Genomic DNA, 24,254 nt, shown 5'->3' with positions numbered 1-24,254 from the left:
TTGGGTTTCATTAGCAGAATATTTATTTTTGTCCTAATAAAACACTAGCTGCCATATTTCAGAAAACAGCCCATGGCCAAGTGCCTCAGTCCTCGTCCAATCACGTCCCCTCACACAGCGACTGGGGGTGGGGGTGGGGTGGGGGGCGTGTCCTTGGCTTTTCGCTGCTGCTGGCCCCTGTCGTCATGACAACCGACTCCGACAGACGAACGATGTGGGTCTTCTGTCTCCATGGTAACGGGAAATATTGCCTTTAATGTGTCTGCCAGTAGAGGGCCAGGGGTGTGTGTGGGGGGGTCTAAAATGTTTTTTACAATTTGTCTTAAAAAAAATAAAATAAAAAATGCTGCCTGGTACCGATGAATGGATCTTAAAAACAAACAAACAAACAAACAAAAAAAATGGCCGCCCATTGTAGGAGACGCCCAACATGTTACCTCGGTAAACTGAAACCCTCAGGGTGAATTTCACCGAATGACTGTAACTCCTTCACGTCTTTTGACATGAAATCCACGGATTTTCAGCAAAAGGCTAATTAGCCGAGCTTAGCATGGCGCGGCGGGGACCGCGGGAATACTGAACCAAGCTAGAAAGTCCTCGCCAAACAAACGATGCGCCGATATAAATGTATCCAGAAGCAGGCCAAACCGTTTCCAGTGGTTCCCCATGCTAAGCTATGCTAATCCCCTCCGGGCAATACTTTTAGATTTGGCATCGTAACCATCTGAATGTCAGAGAAGTCGCTTGATTGGTTTGACTGTCACTGGGTAGAAAACAAAGAGTCTGTATTAAATACAAAGCCGCATGTTGAAGCTGATAAACTTTGCCTGTAAAATCAAATGTTAGCGGAAACCGCGAGAACCTGAACAGACGCGAACGAACATCTTTGAGTCTGTATGCGAAGCTGGGCTAACTAGCTTCAAACTGTTGTTTTCAGATTGATTTTGCCTGTTGGGGGACCGGAAACAGCAGGAACCGAGAGTGAAATTAACGTATAATTAAAAAAAAAACAAAAAAAGAAAAAGAAATCCAACATAAAATGAACAAGAATATAAAAAGAATTGGATAAAAGTGATGTGGCTGAGATGCGGTGCCAGTTCAATGTCATGTTTATGAAAGAGCAGTGGAGTTTTTTTGTTCTTGTCAACAAATCTAAGAGTGAATTCAACTCAAGTTACTGAGAAGATGAATCAAATACTTTCGTTTTGAGGAATAAACCTGAATAAGTGGAAAAAACCTTTGAAGTGTTATTCTCCTGCCCAGAAAATAAAAAATACCACCGTGTTGTTTTTGAGTTCAAACGCTTTAAAAGTACTTCCTTAAAAGTACGTGCAAAGTTACAAAAGATTAAAAAATTGTAAAATGCTGTAGTGGAGCTTAAAAGGTGGATTCTTCCAACCACAGGAAAACGTTCTTGTTTATCAATAGTTTTAAAACGAGGATCAGCTTATTCATACAAAAATAAAGTGTAAAAAGTGTTAAAAGTGCTCCTGTAGTCCTGAATCAATCAGACGCTTCTCCAGTGTGTGTGTGTGTGTGGGTGTGGGTGTGTATGCATGTGCGTGTGTGTGTCTGTGGTTTGTTGACAACAACAAAAATACCCTTTAACTTAAACATTAACATCAACAAAAATGTTTTTCTTCTTTTATTATAAAACAGTGCTACAATGTACATCACTGTCATCTGGCCTCCCTGTGTGTATGTGTATGTGTGTGTGTGTGTGTGTGTGTGTGTGTGGGTGTACATGTACGTGTTGTGTGTGTGTGTGTGTGTGTGTGTGTGTGTGTGTGTGTGTCGGGGGGACGTAAAACTTGTCCCTCAGAAAAAACACTTGTAGATTTTAAGACTGAACAGAAAACAAGAATGGCTTGTTCAGATAATTGAACATGCTCCTGCCTGTGTGTGTGTACGTGTGTATGTGTGTGTGTGTGTTGTCAAACAGATCAACCAAACCAGGAAGTGTGAAATAAAATTAAAAAAAAAAAAGATGAGGTAAAGAAGAAAATAAAATGATGAGTCTATTGGACGGGAGTGAGCAGTTATCCTCATCCTGAGTCCTGATAGGCCAGATTCAGTGTGGGCGGGGCAACCTAACGGGCGGTGAGCCAGGAGGGCCAATGGCAGGCAGGCAGGCAGGAGGAGGCGGAGCCAATCAGAAGGCCTGTTGGGCAGGATTGTAGTTGAAGGTGGAGGGAACATGAGGTCTCTCTTCTAGTTTGTCATATTCCAGATGAAACTCCTGAAAACGACCAGCAGAGGGAGACAATCTTCATCATGACCTTCTACATCATCATCATCATCATCATCATCAAGTTCATCATGTATATTAACATCATTACGATGATCAGTATTATATTAGTACATTGTCTTCATCACACATTACTTTCATAATCAACACCTTCATCATCATCATCATCATCCTCATCATCATATTGGTACATTGTTGCCATCATCATGGTCGCCATCATCATCTTCCTCGACATTACCATAACAACCACAATGAGTATCTTCATCAACACCACGATCACCACTGTGATGACCACCATCATCATCATCATGATATTAATCTTCACTTTTCAAACCAACATCGTCATCTTCATCATAACGTCATCATATTCACACGTCATCATCGCTGTCCTAAAAGTTATTGTCCTCATCATCATGGTCCTCACTGTCATGCTCATCATCATCATAACTGCCACCCCAACCTTCATCATCATCATCATCACTACCATCATCACTACCATCTTAACCATTCTTCATCATGGCCATCATTTACATCGTCTTCATCATCACCTCCTTCATTTTCCTCTGCATCATTGCGATCGTACATCCTGACCATCATGATCATGATCTTGTTTCCTCTCAAGTCAACCAAGGACAACAAAGGGTAGGGTAGGGTAGCCCCGCCCCCGCCCCTCCCCCGCCTCACCTTCGCCACCTTCCTCCAGTTGAGGCAGTCAAAGAAGTAGTAGGTCCCTCTCTCGTAGGCGTTGGTCTTCAGTGTGGGCTCCATCCCCGGAGCTCTGGTGATCCATACCCGCTCTTCTTTGTGGTACCGCCAGTCCCTGTTGAACCTACACACACACACATTCATATTAGTGAAGCTGTGTGACTGTGTGTGTGTGTGTGTGTGTGTGTGATGTGTGTGTGTCTTACAGCTCCACAGCAGCCAGCAGCTGCAGCAGGTCTCCTCCGTTCATGTAGTACAGATAGAAGAGCAGATCTTCTCCGTACCGAGACAACTTGATGGCTGCTAACTGCAGGAGACACGGGGCTCAGTTACAGGAAGTAATCCTCCAGCACGGCGTCAGAGTACTGAGAGGCAGTGTGAATGAACCTGTACTTCAACAGAGCAGAGTGAGTTGCTGGTACCTTGTCCCTGATGTGGATGTTGGTTAGATACTCTGAGGGCACGTGGAAGTCTGCAGGAACACACACACACACACACACACACACACACACACACACAGCTGTAACTGGAGCTGATCCTCTCAACAGTAACTGCTGTGATCAAAGCTGGATTAACCCCCCCCAATCACCCCTCCTCCCCCCTCACCGATGTCTTGCGGTCGACAGGGAGCCGACGCCCACGGAGAAGCAAACTTAGGATATAGATTCCTGTCGGAGAGGCAGAGAAACACACAGTCGTCATTTCACTGAAACATGACTCGGCGCCTCATCAGTCCCCCCCCCCCCCCCCCCCCCCCCCACAGTCGCAAAGTGAAGCGAAAACAACTTCACGTCTCGTGACGACACACACTCGTTAACGTTCATCTCAAATCTGCAGGATCTCCGTGGCAGTTTTCCGCTGCTGTACAGTTCCCGCCGTCGCGTCAAGGTAATAAGATCTGAATGACCGTGATATTCACTGACTTCTGACGTGTGCCCGTCTGTGAAAAATTGGTTTTGACTGAACATGAAGTCCATTTGATCTTTTCCTGCTGGGCTACGATCCAAATTAAAAGGGGGAATTTATGGGAAAAACAATCACTGAGTGGCCAATAACAACAGGAAGTCCAGAATCGTTTTAGATCCAGTCAGCAGTGTTTCTTTAACTGAATAGAGCTAATCAAAAATGAAAATTATGACTAGAGAATAGAGTGGAAATAAGATATAAAATCATTTGAATACTTGGATTGTTCAGCAGATCAGTTTGCATAGCAGGGAGGAAACGGCAGTTCACGGAGACCTTGCATTATGACATGACTTTTTGTGATGGCGGTTATTTGGATACTAAATTCAACCGGCTTTGCAAAGTGCTTAAAAAGTCTTCTCCAGAGTCACTATTTACTGAAATGAGTATTTTCAGGTCCAATCGGAGATTTGCAGCAAAAGTTTGAAGAAAAACTGTGAGTTCTATTCAGGATCTATCGGAGGATTTGAGAGAGGACACTGTGCGTGTGTGTGTGTGTCATACTCGGGGGAGTTGAGGTTCAGGCCTAGCGTGGTGAGGTCTGAACCCAGAGCGAGATGCACCATGCCCGGATCCGTCTCGGCCGCTCTGATGAAAGTCAACAGGCCAATCATACCGAACTGGTCCGTTACCATGCCGACGGGGATGTTGGTGACCCTCCCTGTGAAGCACAGACAGCAGGTCAGTGACGTTTGCGTGTGTGTGTGTACGTATGTATGTGAGTGTGTGACGTGTCTCACCGTCGGGAAGCACCTGGATCCCTTTCTTCTGCTGGTTGTTGTTGCTGGGGGCGGAGCTCTTGTCACCAGGGAACTTTGGACCATCGGTGCTGGAGCTGGACTTTCCTGAGGAGGTAACACTCTAAACGACAGGAACATGGGGGAAAAAAAAAAGACCTGTGAGTTACAGCAGAATGGGAGAGAACTCGCGCAAAGGGAGAAAAGGTGGAATCGAACCGTTTTGCTGTCGTCGATGGTGCTGGTGGGGTCTTTAGTTTGGTAATTGGGCCCGGGAAGAGCGGGGAAGTCCTCGTTATGGATGGAGAAGTCCTGAGACTGCTCACTGGACGGCTTGGTTACCATGCCGACTGGAAGGAAGCGAGGGTGGGGGGGTGTCAAACTTCCACATACAGCGTGTGTGTGTGTGTGTGTGTGTGTGTGTGTGTGTGTGTGTGTGTGTGTGTGTGTGTGTGTGTGTGTGTGTGTGTGTGTGTGTGTGTGTGTTACCGTAGGGTGCCCGACCGGCCAGCGGGTTGAGCAGCGGCGTGGGATTTGAACCTCCGTCTCTCCGACTCCGATCAGCTAACGCAGGGAAATCCGACAGATCCAAACCCGTGACGTTCTCACTGCCGTCTGCACACACACACACGCACACACACACGCACGCACACCTGTGAGCACGTCAACCCCCCACTGGACCGTGATGTGCCACAGCAAGATGAGCTGGTACCTGTGCCATTGAAAATGTTGTTGGAGAGCGAGTTGTTCATGTTGTAGCCCGGATTCCTGTTCACACCGAACCCCGACATACTGAGACACACACACAGAAAATAATAGCGACGATGAGCGCTGACGTCACTCAGGTAAACCGTGACATCACTCAGGTGGGTTGTTACCTGTTGATGGTGAACGGCTGCCTGGCCTGCTGCTGTTTGGGCATCCCGATGATGCTCGGCGACGACCGGCTGGGACTCCCCAAACTGCCGCTCCTCCCGCCTCCGATTCCCCCGACACCGCCGCCGCCTCCCCGCTCTCCGCCGCCTCCCCCGGCCCCGATGCCTCCCGCCTGCCCTGTCGGACCCCCGACCTGCTGACTGTGGTTCATCACACTGCTCCTCATGGGAAGGATCCCCCTGAGAAATACGACGGGGGGGTGAGGAGAGGGCTTGTGACAAAGCTGTGTGTGTGTGCGCGTGTGTGTGTGTGTGTGTGTGTGTGTGTGTGTGTGTGTGTGTGTGTGTGTGTGTGTGTGTGTGTGTGTGTGTGTGTGTGTGTTTTACCTGCTTGGCGATGGAGGCGTGTTACTGTGCGACGACATCGGACCTCCTGATTGGTTTAATCCGCTGCGAGTTAACTGAGGAGCTGTGCTGCTGTTCAGCGCCCTCATGGGGAAACCCAGCGCACCTGCATGTACGCACACACACACACACACACACACACACACACACACACACACACACACACACACACACACACACACACACACACACACACACACACGCACACACACACGCACACACACACACGCACGCAAACACGCACGCAAGCACGCACGCACGCACGCACGCGTTACTTCTGGACTGTCCAAGTCTGGCTTAGGAGGATCGGCTTAAACAGATTTATTTTAGGGAATTACACGGTGAACAGGAAGTGCATGAAACAAAGTGAGTGCGCAAAACTGTGATTCTATAATCATGTCAAAGGAAACAGTAATCAGACACACAGACAGACACACACACACAGACACACACACTTACTCTGTGGGCCATATAAACTGGCTCCCAGCTGTGACAGCTGCCCCGTGGAGGAGGCCGAAGACGACGATAGCATCTGCACACAAGAGGACACACGTTATGACACCACTTCCTCCCAAGCCGCCTCAGGTGACCTCTGACCCCACCCCTGTCCCAAAGAAGCCGCTCCATAGAGGGGAAGCTGAGGAAGAGCATTCAGTCGTTCTGTTTACAAATACGTATTTATCTTTAATCACGTCGTTGTGCAGCAGAGTTGTCGAAGGTTTTAACAGAATTAAGGTTAAAAGAGTAAATGTGTCTATGAAGCCCCGTTTACACAAAGTGTTTGGGTGTCAGAGTCACTGAAAACACACCTTTTTGAAAACGGTCTGACTCCATCTTCATGGAAACCGGGGGAAAACAAAACTTTTATCGACACGCTGATAGCGCGCATGCACCCCACAGTCGTAGTAAATAGTTCTTCTGCACATGCACAAGTAGATGGACTATAACAACAATAGCTGCATTGTTTTTTGTTTTTTTTAAATGTGTGCCGTGTAAATGCAAAAACGCAAAGAAATGACCCATTTTCACTTAAACGGCTGTGGAGACGGAGCAACGGGTCAGGGACAACTGAGCAGCAGGTGAACAACAAGTCAGCGGGAGGCCGGAGGGAGACTCACGTCTTTGTCGGGGCGGTGAGGGGGGAACATGGACTGCTGGCTGTAGTAGAGGCTCGTGTCGTCGGCATAGTCGCTCTCCACCCCACCCTCCATGAACTTCTTCCTGTTAGCACCAAACATGCCGCGTGTCACCTGAGTAAAAAAGGGGAGAAAGGGAGGAGGTTATTCAGGTGAGCTGAGTGCCTCTCACACCTCCAGCCTTAATCAAACAAGAAATGTGAACACATGCCGTTGTTCGCCAGGTTTTAATTATGGATGATATTAGTGTGTTTATCATGTCTGAAGGTAGACTTCTGTCTTTAACTGAAAGTTTATGTGGCTCAAAACATTTTTTATCAAAATCAAAAAACTGTTCGACAGGCTGTTTAATACCACTGTAAGTTTGTTTGGACAAATATCACCGGCATGTAATCAAACACAATCAGTATTGACGATAAACAGAGTTTAAACCAACAAACGCTGGTTTCCCTCCTTCACAGTTTATTCCCATGTTTCCCAGTGCACCTCTGTGCATCACTGCATCCGGACAGCGTCACATTATCATAATACTGAGACTCACAAGTTAAAGTTCTTGCTGCTATGGTCCAACCAGGTGGATCTCCAGCGTGCAGCCCGTGCCCAGCACATAGACTGCAGCAAACTGAGAAGTTAAACGCGTGTCTGAGAGCGCAAACTGGTCATTTATTGACGAAAGGAGTCAACGGCTTGACAAAGCTAACGGTGCACTGTTAGCCGCACAGGCTAACGCTAGCCGAGCTAATCTGCCGATGGTGGTCAATAAACGCACAATTAAAAGAGTGGAGCTCGTATCGCGGGAGGGAGCAGGTATTTGCTGCTTGGTGTTCCCTGACTGAGTCCGTGAGAAGCAGCAAAGCCCCGCTGCAGCCCTTGACAGGTTGTGGACTGTCCGGAGCTAATGCTAAACCCTTAGCGCACGGAAGCTAATTGCTGCCTCCATAGGAATACATGGGTTGCTCGGACGCAAGCTAACACGCTAGCATTGCAGCTTCACGGCAAGCGAAAGCCGGGACAGGTGAAATGTTCTCCAAGTCTCATTAACAGTGTGACTACGGGGCTGCAGGCGGAGCTCGGACCGTGCACCGGGCAGGGTCCACCGGGTTGGAGGGACCGAGCGGCGGTGTTTGTGTCCGGGTTCGGGCCCGCGGAACCTCCGTTACTCCCTTCCCCCAAAACAACAACAAAAGCACCGCGACGCGGCCACTGCAGCCGCCGAGCTCCGCGGCCCGGGGCCACTGGGAGCTCCACGGGAACAACGTTAGTTTCAGTCGGGGTTTAAGTCGGTATGAAATTTAACAAGTATAAAGAATAAAAGAAAAACTGACCGCATCAATCCGTGAGCCCCGGTACAGTCCAAGATGGCCGACATCTCCTCCACAGTCAGCGAGGATGCTGGGACGCCTCTCAGCTCTATTCTATTCTATTCTATTCTATTCTATTCTATTCTATTCTATTCTATTCTGTTCTATTTTATTAATTATACTTTATTCTATCATGTTCTGTGCTATTGTGCTCTATTTATTCTACTCTATTCTATAAGGTTCTGATCTACTCGATTTTATTGTGTTTTATTCTACTCTACTCGAGTCTACCATGTTCTATTGTATTAAAACATACTCTAATCATCGTGTTATATTCTATCAAATCAAATTCTATTAAATATATCATGTTCTATTTACATTCTATTGCATCCCATCTATTCTATTCTATTGTATTCTACTGTTTATCCCCCCCCCCCATGAATCTCCATTTGTTTTTCTCTAATATTTAACTATAATAAATATTGGAGAGGCAAGTTGAACCGATTTCACTTCCTGATTCCACTGTACTCTACTGCCCAGTCATCTTTTCATGACGATACTGTACTTAACTTTCCTTTTATTCTACTACGAGTCCTTTAATTTTGATTTGACATTAGTTTTTTGTGACAAAATCATTTCATAGCACACAGTTTATAATGTCACAATAAAACATCTTTGGCAACATTTGAAATCATATTGGCACGAATAGAGTTTCCACAGAATTTGAGGCCTCAACACATTAAAAATGTAACTTTATTTCAGACTTTAACATCAAACACGTTACATGATGCAGAAATGTGAAAACCTTTACAAAAATCATCAGGTCCTGGTCTGAATAATGGTAAATACATTTAAACTGATGAATCTTACATATGAATGCATTTAAAATTAAGTGTTTATTATAATACATCTATATGTTTCACGTTTAGACTTAATGTCAATAATGTATCAGTCACACTGCAGAATAAGTTCATGTCTTAAGGTCATGAACTGAACATCTCATTCATTCAGGAATTCGTCCTCTTTACAGATTTTACAACTGTTGTTAATTTATATCTGATGTTCACTCTCGTAAACTCCTTTCTTGAGTTTCATTGGTTATTACAAGCTTAAAAGATACCAGTCTGGTCGACGTGAATTGTGTGTTCCTTTGTTGCCAGCAGTTTGTAAAACCTCTGGTGATCCATGGCTTCTCTGGATATTTTTTAGCTTTTTGTTTAATGTTTTTATTGCGCATTTTTATCAATTAATGATACAAATATTTTCAATAATGATATGTGGTATTGGAAAACATCTGCTATATTGCCTTAAAATGAAAAATGTTTCCTCAACTGTCTGTAACCCCATCCTAAGTGAAGTTTTAACAGCTGGGTTGGTGAACCGTGTAACACAGATGCATTCTATTTTGAAAGGCCTTTTGGCACAATCTCCATTCATGCGATCGATTGGAGAAAACGAGCGCTTTCAATAGTTCAATGACAAACGATGTCTGCTGTGACACGATAGGGGGCGCCACAGGCAAGCCAGTGAACGTTTCACCAGCACCTCCAGCTCACGACTCCATCCATGTGTACATTCTTCCCCGGGCAGCATTTGGGTGAACGTCGCTCGTGTCTCTTCACCATCCTGGTCACAGTGTTATTATTATTATTTTTAAAGTTCTTAATGTTTCTCAATTTCTAACATAGTTGTGCTTTTACTTTTGTAGGTACCGTTGAAGTTTGTGCAATAAAGTCTTCGTCTTCTATTGAGAATCGCAGACACCAAGGGGGCTACAACCTATGGCGGGCATAGCAGCAAGCATCACACCACAGGCAGCACATCAGCCTCTGCTCATCTGGCGCCCTTTTACTACTGGGGAACTATAATTGTTGTGAAAACACAGTTTAACACACATTTGTCGCTGGTGGGTTTGAAGGTTTCTTTCTTTCCATTTTAATAAATGTTTTTCACCGCCTTTTTCCATCTATTCTTGTCTTGTGTTTTCTCTTCCTCTGTACTTCAATGTTCCTTTGGAGCACTAAAGATCACGGTGGGTGGGTTGTCAATACTATAATACAATACTATATGACTTGCAAGGAGATAATTCTTCATTTTGTTTTTTCATCCTTTCAATTATGCAGTTTTTTTGTATCGTTTTTTCCAGCCGAACTGAGCTGTTGACACTGAGAGAATACATGAATAAAACCTTTAATCTATAAGGAAATAATGGAAAAGAACAAAACTTCGACTGTGAATTTCTCAAATTACCACAAATCCGGTTTCATGGTCCGTAAGTTCACTGCTTTTCAGTTAAATGTGGTCGGGCTCTGATGAAATGAAAGGCTGCAGCACGTCAGAGTTACTTTCACTTTATTTCATGATTCTTCTGCATATTTTTTTTTTTTTTATCAACAAGTGAACAAAGAGGTTTTTACTTCTGTTCAAAACACAAAGTAACACGAAAGAGGACGGAATCGAACACTGAAACCACTGAGAGGGTACACACACAGGTCACACACCCTGAAAGTTCGGCCACTTCTCAGCCGTTTTGGCAGCGTTTAGAGACACACACACACACGCGCGCGCACGCACACGCACACACACACACGCACACAAAATGCTCTGCAGTGTGGTTAGAGGCTGGTTGGGGGTGGAGGAGGAGGGCAGGGGCGAGGGGGGCGGGGTGGGTGGGGGGGCGGGGTGGGTGGGGGGGCAGTTTGTGCCTCACGGTTTTAGTTTTGATTACAGGTCTTAACTTTGATAATCTCCACGTTTGATTTCCTCCTTTGAGATGTCAGAACTGCAGCGTCTTCACCGTTTTCACTGTTTTCGGCCGTCAGTTTGTAGTTTAAAGGAGGATTTGTGACGCGCACGGACAGACAAGTGACATTAAAGCAGGAAATATCCCCATTTTACACAGCGATCATCAGACGAGATGACATCACCAACACAAAACCAGATTAAGACATTGGAACCATAGAGATATATATAAGTAAACATATACACATATATAAGTAAACATATATACATACCTTGAGTCTATTTATATATGTCTATGAGTTATATAAGTCTATTAGTCTACTTATATCTGTCTATAGTTTGAACTGGCCTGTCATGATTCATCATATGTGCAAGTCACAGAAAATTACAGTTATTCATGAGTTAGTTCACTAGTTACTACAGATAAAAGGTAAGTAATCACTTGTGCCAGTCATTTCATTGCATTTTCTTTTACAAAAAGTAGTGGTGCTACTCTGCAAGTTACTGCAGGTTGAAAGTAACTAGTTGCCTGGTAAGGTTCCTGTGTGTAGTGACACGTCTGTATTATGGCAGTGTTGCTGGGACACGTTGGCGGAGGCGTTAGCTCTGTGCGCTCGGCCTGGTTCGCTCATTAAATTCACATGGAGTTATAAAATATAATCTGAACGGTAGCTGAAGTTGCGTCACTCAGCGGGAGGACGTTGCTCTGTAATCTGGATGTTCGCTCTTCTTGAAAAGAACAGATTTATCAACTAATGACATCGAGAGGAAGCAGCAACAAAACAGCTGAGATAAACTACCAACATGCAGACAGACGCGTACAGCTCTTAGGAAGGGTAGCTAACTGCTAGTTAAGCATGCTAATGCCACAGCTACTGTGGATTCAGAGTACAGTAGCTAATGCTACTAACAATGGGACGTGTTTCATGTCGCTATCAGGAGGACTGAGTTCGTTCGGGACCAAAAACGCTCCTTCCCGTGAACAGGAGTTTAGTCTAATAGTAACTCAGTGTAAAGTGAAAGCTAACATTGGGCTCAGTGAGCAGGAAGAAAAACAGCAGCTCTGCATTTGTTTTCACCTACAACAGAATTGCGCTGAAGCCCCGTTTACATGTTTTCAAGTGAAAATGGAAAAACTTTCTTTGTATTCTTGATGTTTGTTTACATGGCATTGGTGCTCAAAGCCACTGAAAATGGGACTTTTTGAAACTCTGCCATGGTAAAAATAGTTGTTCTGCGCACACGTGAGTAGCAAGAACAACAATGGCGGCCTCCAGAGTGTCATGGCACTCAGTCATATTCTCCTGGGATTTGGTAGTTTTATAGTTGAGTCACTCGTAATTGCAATACAACTTTGTTGTCTGGCCACACGAATGTCTGTGTTCCCAATATTGATCATGTTCAACACTCAAAAGCACCCTCTAGTGGCGTCATATGCTAACTACATCGTTCTCGGCCTTTCTGCCATTTCCGTGTAAACAGACATTGTTTCCAAAATAAGTTGTCGTTGTAAGAGTGAAGCTTTTGTTTTCACTTGAAATGTTGTGTAAACGGGCCCCGAAACTTCAATAACCATGAGTCAGGTATTTTACTAAGGTAATCAATTACTAACTAGCTACTGATATGTCATATTTTTCATATTTCTGTTGTTTTCAGATAAACCCTGTTGGAATATTAAAATACTTAGTTTCTTCTTGTGGTCAGTGTGTAATTAAATGCTTTCACTCTGTGTTCATTCATTCTGAGCTGAGTTTAGAAAAGTTACAGTGACTCAGCACTTTCTGCCAGTATAAATACGCATGCTGATATGTTTCAGAAGGAGGATCATTGTCATGCTGTAACAGGGTGTCAGTCAGTCCGGGATAACTAAAAAAACAAAAAAAACAACCAAAAAAACCCAAAACAAAACAGTTTGAGTCCTGCTCAGAGTCCATCATTACAAAAGCGTTCACATACTTTGGTCCATCTCTGTCTGTGCTCGAAGTTGCCGCCGCTGATTGGTTGACAGAGGTGAACAGGTGAGAAACCTGCCGAGTCGTGAGAATCCCTGAGAGGCACAAACTGAAGCACACGGAGTCCACAATGGAGGACGTCTACACGGAGGGGCGGTCGGTCACTGAGGTATGTGCAGCTAAGAGGAGGGGGGTAAGGCCGGGCCACTCCCATCTACACAGCACACAGTTAGCGGGGCTAGCATGGTTAGCAGCTTCCAGGAAACACGAAACATGAGTGAGCAGAAAGAAAAGTGGCAGACGGGGCAGACTGTAAACCGTCAAACGGCAGCGGGAGGTGAGGTGTTTTTAAAAACCTCTTCAAGCTTGTCGTCGTCATCACCGTCTATCAAAGGTTCGTGGTGGTTTTGTTTGACATAACAGCAAGTTTGTAAACTGCTTATTTGAGGGTTTACAGCGTCTCCGCCCGTCTGTTGGAGCCCAGGTACACGCAGACGTCTTCATGCCACGTCATGTAGGTCCACTGATATGTAGGAAGGAAACAGGCCACACAAGGTCCAGAATGGTTCAAAACTAGGACTCCAGTCCCTGAACTTGGATGGAGGAGACCCAGACAGCTGAAACGTCCTGATGCGAACAAAGGGACCCTGAAAGCATCTCGCTGCTGGGAGACTGGTGAGTATCTGAGATAGACTATGGCTTCATCATCCCCGCAGGGATGCCAACGGGCCTTGGGACGCATCGCCTGGTCTGTCTCGCTCCGCTTTACAAAAATAGAAATCAGGAAATTTACAAAAATAAAGCAAAGAGGTCGTCCACATGACAACTTCACACAGATATCCAGAGATATTGCACAGCGAGGATTTTCCTCTGATAACAAGTAAACCACTGACACCATCCGTAGAAAAAAAAACAACAACAACAAAAAAAACACGCCAAGACGCTAAAACCATGAAAAGTTGCATCGAAAGTTTCTTTTTTTTAATAAATCCAGAGAGACAGCAGCTCCACCGCAGATCCTCCTCCATCAGGCGGAGAATTCCTCCGAGTCCTGCTCCGAAAAACACGCAGGAGGAGGAGGGGAAGGAGGAGGAGGACCAGATAGAGCGGGAGGAGGAGAAGGAGCAAGAGGAGGAGGGCAACAAAGAGCGAGAGGAGGAGGAGGAGGAAGAGGAGGAGGAGGAGGAGGAGCAGGTGCGTGGCTGGCAGGTTTCCAGTTGAAGGCACAGAGTTCACGATAAGGTGGGAGGATATGATTGTTGAAGCGCAGCAGCAAAGGATTGTGGGAGTTTCCTGATGGTCGGAGGGCCGACGACTCTGCAAACACACAAAGAAACAAAACCATCAGTTCACCACTACACAACAGCAAACTACGCAAAACACATAGCAGGAAGTGCAAGGACAACAGAAGTGGGTCTACTACTGATCCCTGGGGAACACCACACAATATTTTGATTGATAGAACAATGTTAAGCGAAACTGAGACAGAAGTTTAGACATAAAGAAATCAGGATTAAAGGTACAACATTAAATTGGATAGTATTAGGAAACACTCCATTAACTTCCGTTGCTATGCAGATGATACACAAATCTATTCAAACTTGAGGTTTTTCTTGAACATAAAAGTCTGGGCGAGCCGTAATTTTCTTCCGATGAACTGATGAAAAGAGAAGTTAATACATTCGTCCCCAAAACATCCAAATGAAGAATTAAGTAAACAAATAACACTGGCTGGTGTTACTCTGGCCTCCAGTACCACTGTGAAGGACCTCAGAGTTATTTTGGACTTATCCTTCAACTCCGGCATGAACTAAATCTGCAGAACTGCTTACTTTCACCTGTAAAGTCTTTAAAACCATGAAGATGTTGGCTCAGAGTGACGCAAAGAAATTAATCCATGCATTTATCACTTGGGGACCAGATTATTATAACTCCTCATTATGAGGGTGCCCAAAGAAATGCTTAAGGAGTCCTCAATCAATTCTGACAGCAACCAGCAGGAGAGATCACATCACTCTCATATTGGCTTCTATTCATTGGCTTCCTGTAAACTCCAGACTAGAATTTTAAATCCCTCTTTTAATTTGTAAAGCTTTTAACAACCAGACTCCATCATATCTCAAAGAGCTGTTAGTCCCATATTACCCCAGAAGAACGCTTTGTTCTCAGGCCACCCTGGACCATTTTCTAGTAAAGCTGCTGTAAGTTTAGCGAGTGCTGGGAGCTTCACTCCTCTCGCTCTACAGCAGGAAGCCTCCACCTCGGAGTCTGGTTCTGCAGGTTTCTCTGTTTTAAAAAAAGATTTTTTGATACGGGCCAGGGGTTCTGACATCTACTTCTGAGTTTCAGGTGACAAATCAAGCTATTTTATGTCATTCTGCATATGGGTCTGAGGAGGAGGAGGAGGAGGAGGAAGGTGAGGAATATCAGGAGGTGGTGGAGGAGGTGACGGAGGAGGATGTAAAGGAGGCAGTTGCTGCATATGCTGGAGGATTACAGTGATCCAACTTAATGCCTCATACCGTGCAATCATTCATAACTACAGCTCACGCGCGCGCGCGCACACACACACACACACACACACACACACACACACACACACACACACACACACACACACACACACACACACACACACACACACACACACACACACACACACACACACACACACACACACACACACACACACACACACACACACACACACACACACACACACACAGTAAGAATAAATCTAAAAAGGTGTAAAATGGGTCAGCATTTCAGTTTTTTTCAGTGTTTCCAGTGTAAAGCGACAGTACAAGTAAAAACTATGGCAGCAGACTGACTGACGGTTCTCTCCCGCCCTGAGACAGACTGCAACCGCTTTCTGTCACGGCTGCAGAATAAAGTCCACTTTTGTGAACATTAGCAGGAGTAGCTGCTTGTGTCCTGATGGTAAACACACTCACAGTTTACAGCTTCAGTCACACTCACACGGCATCAGCACACACAATGTGCAAACACAACACAAACATTAGTTCATCTTCTGGACTGAACCAACAAATCACAATTCTGTCTGACACTATGTTGATGATTCTATCTATCTATCTATCTATCTATCTATCTATCTATCATGTTACTGCAACACACTTTCATAGTTAAAATCATATTTTTATAGACACCATTTTACAGGTGCATTTCATCTGCTAGAATAGAATAATGCAGACAGTGTTGTTGATGCGTCACACATCCACCAGATGGCGCTGTAGGATTTCTGCTCTGTTGAGCTGCGGGGTTGCTTGTTTTAATTTATATATTTCTCTCTCTCTCTCTCAATATATCAATATATCAATGATCAAATAAAACAAGCAACCCTGCAGTGCAACAAGCAGAAATTTGTGTGTGTGTGTGTGTGTGTGTGTGTGTGTGTGTGTGTGTGTGTGTGTGTGTGTGTGTGTGTGTGTGTGTGTGTGTGTGTGTGTGTGTGTGTGTGTGTGTGTGTGTGTGAGTCACTGCTGATTCTGTGAATCTTCACACTAACCTGGAGGGGCTTGTTTTCCTGTTTAGTCCCCCCCCCCCCCGTTTCTCTGCTGTCAGCTCTAAAACTCACACACATTTTCATTTTGTCTCTTTTTTTTTTGCTTCCACCCCTGATTGTCAGTTATCTCTCATTGCCATGGAAACCGCCTCCCACCTCACCCCGGCTCCGACAAAACAAAAACGACAAATCCTGAGTTAGCGTTGTGAGCTGCGTGGCCCGGAGCATCCTCTGTCCTCTGAAAGTCATCACACCCGACCAGCTAATCCAGTTAACCAATTACATAGCTGATGCCAAAATCGAGCTAAAATAACAAAACAAAACAAACAACAACAAAATGTAAACATGTGCTTGGACAGAGAATGAAGTGGGCCATAACGATAAGTCTCTACTTCACCTACAAACAGTAAACAGACTAAAAGGAGTCAGAATTGCCGCTACAAACAGGTAGAAATGTGGTAAACAAGCTTAAAGAGATATTTTAGGCTCTGCAGTTCCAGTCCTCAGTGTCATTTAAAATGAATTAACCCCAACCCTAACATGATACGCATCTTTTTTTTTTTTTTAATTAACCTTCATTCAAGCATAAAACTACAGGATTGTTCCCTCACTGTCAGTCTTTGGCTTCGTTTGTGTGAATTCTGCTGCAGTTCGGTTATTGTGTGCGGAGAAGTGAGAGCGTGTGAGGATGGAGAGACTCAGAGAGGCGTGTGATGGATCAGCTCATCGCGAAGCTCGCGCAGCCACCATGTCAGACTTTTTCCACTCAGATCTCTGCAGCTTTCAGAATAAATAAATAAATAAATTAAAAAACCCTCCGCGGTTTCTGCATATGATGTCACATCTGAGGTGGAGGAGGTGTTTGTGTCAGCGGAGACCCTCGCTGACCCCCGGCTGCGAACGCGCTCAGTATTATGTGCTTAAAAAGGAGGCAGCAGATAAATCCCAGGCGGAGGCTCAGGAACACATTTCAGAGCACGGAGCAGAATCACACTCTGCTCAAATGTGGACGCATCAACTCGCGGGGCCCAAATCTGTTTTCACACCCAGCCCACATAATCCAGGGCCGGCTGGCTGCTGGGCAGCATGGAATCATGGGAAATGTGAGAGTGACAGGCGGCGCAGACGAGGCCTGCAGCTGTCATCTCGCTCTCCGTGCTTCACTCGCATTCCTTCGGCTTCCCACACCGGCTGCTTCCACACTACCTTCATCGACTGACGGTGTGCCACAAGGCTTTGTTATAGGCCCCCACTCTGTTTACACGCTACGTCGGGAATAATTCGGGTTTCTTTTTTTGTTAGTTTTTTTTAAATAATTTTTGTCATCTCAGTCCTGGAGCATGAATGATTGCAAGGGCGACACAATTCAATTCAATTCAGTTGTATCATTTTATGCAACAAGTACAGACTGTTAGACAGACTATACAAGTTCTAATGTGGTTCCACAGACTCTCCTCCTGTAACCTTTTGACACTAATCATGTTTATATTGCGAGAAATGGGCCCTTGGTTAAGCTCCGCCCACAAACGCAAACCAACCAGTCGCATTCATCGACCAACTGTCTGGAAAAGCTGACTCGGGACATTAGCGTAAAACTTTTGTTGGTTTTCCGCGCTATTTAAGACATTTAAGCAGCTAAAATGGTCAAAGGATGTGCCTGGGGGCTCATGCAACGGCAATGCAAAGTAAACAACAGAGTTTATTTTATCCCGTTTCCCAAACAAAACATTGACAGATGCCTCCTGTGGATTAAGCCGCGTGGCAGACCACACAAACTCAACGCAGCAACTATAAAGAAGGACGTCTACATTTGCTCTTTGGCGAGGAAAAGTCTTGTATAATCTCAGCAATCTGGCCGTATGATATCAATCACATAATGCCAGCAACAATGAGCTTCCTTAAGCTATCCGAGCTTGCAACAGTAACTGAGGGGGGGCTTAGCCAAAGGTCAACTGGTCTACCGGCCATTAGAAATGGGGACTGGGGCTCCATGTGGCCATTCACCTGTTCCTTCTGTCACTCTTCATCTGGTCAACTGAGCAGTAACTGTCTGAATGAGGGTCACACTAAATCATACAGTCGCCACAATTACTCAGTTACTGAAGAGGGTTTTAAGAGGTGCAGTACTCATGTGAACGTCAATCCTTCACTAAGATGTATAGTAACGTGCACTGAGACAGCAGAGGGTCAGGCCTGTGTCTCCCTCTGGTGGCGGGAGTAAACGATGGCACCAGTAATGTAATGTAATTCAGTGTAATTGATTTCTGAGGTTTTAAATGGGCTGGAGCCTGATAAATGTTTCCAGCTAAGAGAGCAGCTTCAGTGTGTCCAGCCAAACAGATCACTGTACTGAAACTAACCAATCAGATTAATTGAACTAAGCCTATCAGAGGGAGGATGAATGAACAACATGATTAATCAGGAAAACCAAGAAGAAAATGATACAAAAAAAAGGAGATACATCAAGAAAAGAAATTTGAAAATACATTAAATTTAAGACAAATTCAATGAGTTATGTGAGAGATATTAAAAACGGTCATCTCTGACAATGGATGTGCAGCTGGGCTGTGAAACCAAAAACGGCCCGGTGTGATCCATGTCAATAAACTCGACACCGACAAATGTTGTGTTCTAAAACAAATAGGTACCCTCCGTCAGTGAGCGAGCTTTCGCGGCTGCACTTCATCCACTGATGGACGTTGTCAGTGTTCTTCAGTTCACTGGCACGCTGACAGCAGCTCCTTTGACTGAAAAAATGTTTTTCTGTCTAATTGCTAGACTTTGTGGTCGTACCAGGGGCTTATTGGGTCGTCACGTGGGCCAGATAGGACCCTGTGGTAGGCCGGTTTCGACCGCAGCTTTGAGTGGAGCCTCATTCACCACGCTGACATCAGAGCGCCGCGGGCCGTCATCGTAACCACGTCCTCCACTATAAAGCTCAATCAGAGCAGTCGTCCTCTGATTGGCTGCTGAGCCTGAGGCCCCACCCCTATCCTATGCTCTGGTTACTACAACACACACACACACACACACACACACACACACACACACACACACACACACACACACACACACACACACACCAAGACTATAAATAAGTGGGGTTAGCTGTGGAGAATATTATTACTGAGTAATTAAATCTGTGTGTTGATGCATGAGTGATGCTGCACATTGACGTGAACATGCACCACACACACACACGTGCGCGCGGGTGTGTGACGCAGCCATGTCACTTCGTCTGTAAATAATCAAACAGGATTTTCCCTCCTTAAGTTCCTATAAATAACCTAATTATTCAGGCAGCTTTTGTCTGTGAGAAGCTTGAACATGTCTCACATTAAGCTCCTTTATTATTCACTACGATTGCATATTGTTTATGATTTATTGTTATTTTGTGTTTTCATTGATCAACATACAGTTTAACATCGTCTACATATCTATTCAGTCCTATCAAAATGGTGGAATACAAAGAGTTCAACATTGCTGCCAAAATGAGCAAAAACATTACAGGGATGTGTAGGAGTCTTCAGGATCCGACGTGAGCCAAGATAACCTGCAGGATCCTACTGGAACCAACAGAAGCCATGTGAAAGCCAAGTGAAAATAAATATAAGGTAGCGAGATTTGGAGAACTCAAGTGAGCCTGGCGAAGCCTACAGCAATTTACAGAAGTATAGAGGAGCCAATAGTGTAAGGAAACCTCCAGGGGCTATAGGAGGAGGCAACGTGAGTCTCCAGAAGCCCAGATGTGTCTATCTAGGAGTCTATCGGAATCTCCAGCAGCCTGCACAAGCTGAGAGGAGACTACAGTAGGCTACTGGAGCCTGAAATAGTTTATAGGAGCCTACAGGAGCCATGAAGGTACAACAGGAGCTCCAAACAACCAATATATTGCAGAGAAAACCGAGGGAAGCCTACATGAGCCTACAGAAGACTGTTGGGGGCCTGAAGAGTTCAAATAAACCACAAGGAGCCAAGACTAGTAAACACTAACCTACTGGTCAACAGGAACCAATAAGATCCTACTAGAACCAGTAGATGTTGGTTTGAGTCTGAAGGAGCCCACAAGAGTAGAATATAGGAGTTTACAGAAATGCAAAGGAGTCCTGCAGAAAGTTCCAGGCTTCAAAAGCCTAAACAATAGTCTACAGGAGTCTTCCCAAGCCTGCAAGAGTCTACAAGAACAAAACATGGAGTAAAAGAGCCAACGGGAGCCGACAGCAGCCTAAAGGCGATAATAAAACCTGCCATGACTCTACAGAATCTTCATGTCACCAAGAGCCTACAGGATGGTCAGGAGTCTACAGGTACGTACACGACCATAGCGGGTTCTACTGGAGACGTCAGGATTCTGTGTGAGTTGCCTGTGTAAAGGACCCTTCAATAGCATAAAGGAAAATACACATGCCAACATATACACGTATCCAGAGAGTGCGGTATTTTGCAGGAACATACAGGAGTCTACAAAAAACATACAGCATAGTGGCGTGTGGACACAGAGGGGACCAAAATGCAGACTTCTCCGATTCTTTATTGACAGGAAACCAAGATACCTATATACTCAGTGACAACAATAAAGGACAATAAGGGCACACAGAGGAGGGAACGGGTGGAGCAAATAGACATGGAACTCAGCCAGGAAGTACAAATACAAGACTCGACTACATTAGTGAATATTATTTGCAACAATCTGAACGCTCCACAGACAGGACATCTAAACACAACACTGAATAAGCCGGTAGGAGCCTGAAGAAGCCGTCAGGAGACTGCAAGTGTGTGCAGGAACCCATCGGGAAATATGTGAGCCTATAGGGAGATGATAGGAGCTAACAAGAAGCATACAATTGTGATCTTGAGCTTATAGGATTCTACATGGATCTGTAGGGATTCCCCGGAGTCTACGGAAGTCTGCACGAGTCTATACAAGCCGAGAGAATTTAACAGGAGACTGGATGCTATACAGGTAGAACCTACAGGGGTCTATAGGAACCCATGGGTGTCGACAGGAACCTACAGGGGTCATGAGGAACCCCCAAGAGTCTAATGGAACCCACAGGCATCTACAGCAACCTTCGGGTTTCTATCGGGACCTATAGGAGTCTCCAGGAACCTACAAGAGTCAATAGGAACCTATGGGAGTCCACAGGAAACCCCCGGGAGTCAACAGGAAGGCCTCACAGTGAGAAGGCCCCGGTTAAAAATCCAGCCTTTCTGTGTGAAGTGGGCACGAGTTTCCTCCAGGTTCTCCAGTTTCCTGGTCCACGGTCCACAAAGAAACATGCATTGCGGGTCCCCGAACAAGACCCTCGGTCCCCTCCAGCCCCCCCATGAACGCTGCTCTGTGTGGCTGCTTTCGATGAGTCAGTCGGTCAAAAACTGCCCCGAAGAGATCAATACAATTGTCTTCATTTGAAAACAACAACAAAAAGGCTCAAGGAGCTGACAGATTCCCAATAAAGAATCAATTTTATTACTTTTATTTCAAGAAAGCTTCTACTTTTTTTTAATCATCCTTTCCTTGTAAAGAACTGTGAATGACCTTGTGTGAGTGGTGCTACATAAATAAACTTGCCTGAGCGACCACTAAAACCTACATCAACACCACAGATGTCCAGATACAGAGGCTGTCACGACCTACGTCTCCAAATGTATTGACGATGTAATGGCCTTTAAAACCGCTTGGGTTGATCAGAAGCGATTGGCTGACTGAAGGTGAACAGGCTCTTGGAGCTGATGAGTTGCTGCCTTCAGTCCAGGTGACATGAGGACCAAGCTGAAGGACAACAGCCTGTTCAGAAGCTCCACCCCCTCTGCTGGTGAGCAGCTCGTCGAAGTTGGTCAACGCCTGGAAAAGACGCCAGTCAAATATCCAGGTCACGAGCAGAGAGTCTTCGTGGGTCGACAGACAGCGTCAACATCTGAGACAAGCTTGTTCCACGTTCTTCAGCCGCCATCATCACCTCCAGCATTGTCATCCACGCCATTATCATCATCATCATCATCGTTGTCGTCATCTTCATCATCATCACCATTATCATCATCACTACCATCATCACTGTCATCAGCTTCACCGTCCCCATCTTTATTACCGTTACCATTATCGCCATCATCTTCACTGTCGTCATCTTCATCATCATCTCCGTCATTGCCATCTTCCTCACCATTATCATCACCACCGTCGCCATCACCGTCATCACCCCATCACCATTGTACATCATGATCAACTGTCATATTCATCATCCTTGTCGCCCATCACCACTTTCTTTATCATCATCATCAAAACCCTCATCATCATCATCATCATCACCTCAATCACCACTATCATCGTCATCACCACTATCATCGTCATCACCATTTTCATTATTGTCATCACCGCCATAATCATCATCAACTGTCATATTAATCCTTGTTGTCTTTGTCATCCCATCACCACTTTCTTCATCATCATCATCATCATCATTCAGACAAACATCAGCTGAGTTTCCAGTTTTTCTTCATCAGCTGCTGCTTCTTTTCCCACGGAGGAGCTCCAACCCAAAATGTGAAGTGACATCAGATTCTCCACGGAGCGATAAACACGTCGAACTCCTTCATCTCATCGGCAGCAACAAAGACTCGCAATAAGAGTTTTAAGTCTCCTCATGCATCATCATCATCCACACACACACACACACACACACACACACACACACACACACACACACACACACACACACACACACACACACACACACTGGTGCCATCCCTTCAGGTGACAGTCACTCAGTCAAAAATCACCTTCAAAATGAGGCAAACTGCTCTTCATGCCGTCTTTTGGAAACACATTACGGCGCTTTCAACAAACATTCCCTCAAACATGTCCTTCTCAGAGTTACATAACGCTCAGCACTCTGAGCTCTGATTAGACTCGCTCCAATTGCACATGTGCAGCTTTCATGTGCAGGGAAATTAACACAAAACACACACACACACACACACACACAGCCCATCAGCGGGAAGACACACAAACACTTTTGCACAATAAGATTCCCTGCGTTTGTGAACGGAGTCTGGTGGGAATGACAGCAGGTTCTGCTGCGTCCATGCAGCTGGAAACTGGGACAATTAGCTGGAATGGTCCCACTTCCGAGTTTGAGAGTTCGCAGAGAGACAGCAGCCGGCGTGGAGACGTCTCCAGGTGTGGCCGGGCTTCGCTCACAGGCGTCGAGCGCGGGGCTGTATGGATTCGTTAAACCGTTTGCCGTGGAGGCGGCCGACGCTAAACGTTAGCACCTGCAACTGTTATTTAACCACACAACCTCCTGTGTGTGTGTGTATGTGTGTGTGTGCGAGTGCCGTCGGACATTCTGGGAACGCTGTCAAACCTCCCACTTCCCCAGTGGGACGTTACCGGCGCAGATGTATATTTTTCATTTCTCAGTGACTCAATAATGCGCCATAACTCGAGGAAAAAAAAAAGATAATTTCAAAATGAAAATGTTTGAGGCGTGTAAGTGTGTGTGTGTGTGTGTGTGTGTGTGTGTGTGTGTGTGTGTGTGTGTGTGTGTGTGTGTGCGTTGACTTTTTTTGCACATGAAGGCTGCACATGTGTAAATGGAGCGAGTCTAATCAGCGCTGAGGGTTACGTAAGCATCGTTTCAAATACAGTGTGACGAGGAGTTTTCTCT

At 45.3% G+C, this 24,254-nt stretch overlaps 1 protein-coding gene across 1 annotated transcript; it reads right to left on the bottom strand.

Moving 5' to 3' along the window:
• LOC308146780 (CCR4-NOT transcription complex subunit 2-like) lies at positions 1-8,439 on the bottom strand. The gene is made up of 15 exons (XM_080518701.1): positions 8,395-8,439; positions 7,052-7,183; positions 6,393-6,465; positions 5,916-6,039; positions 5,532-5,768; positions 5,366-5,445; positions 5,143-5,268; positions 4,873-5,003; positions 4,657-4,777; positions 4,421-4,577; positions 3,560-3,621; positions 3,376-3,425; positions 3,160-3,260; positions 2,933-3,077; positions 1-2,239 (listed from the first exon to the last, which is right to left on the bottom strand). Exons 2-15 carry the CDS (start codon positions 7,169-7,171, stop codon positions 2,153-2,155), a joined length of 1,614 nt encoding a protein of 537 aa, XP_080374827.1. The 5' UTR covers positions 7,172-7,183; positions 8,395-8,439; the 3' UTR covers positions 1-2,152.
• Positions 8,440-24,254: the final 15,815 nt, after the last annotated feature.

The sequence above is a fragment of the Blennius ocellaris genome (assembly GCF_963422515.1).
Source record: "Blennius ocellaris genome assembly, chromosome: 22".
Taxonomy (NCBI): Eukaryota; Metazoa; Chordata; class Actinopteri; order Blenniiformes; family Blenniidae; genus Blennius; species Blennius ocellaris.
This window is presented reverse-complemented; position numbering and strand designations above follow the sequence as displayed.

Coding starts and splice junctions, on each gene's coding strand:
- LOC308146780 (XM_080518701.1), bottom strand. CDS start 7,171: ATGTTTGGTGCTAACAGGAAGAAGTTCATGGAGGGTGGGGTGGAGAGC. Junction 4,578..4,656: donor GATCCAGGTGCTTCCCGACG/GTGAGACACGTC, acceptor TGTGCTTCACAG/GGAGGGTCACCAACATCCCC. Junction 3,078..3,159: donor CTGCTGGCTGCTGTGGAGCT/GTAAGACACACA, acceptor GTGTGTGTGTAG/GTTCAACAGGGACTGGCGGT.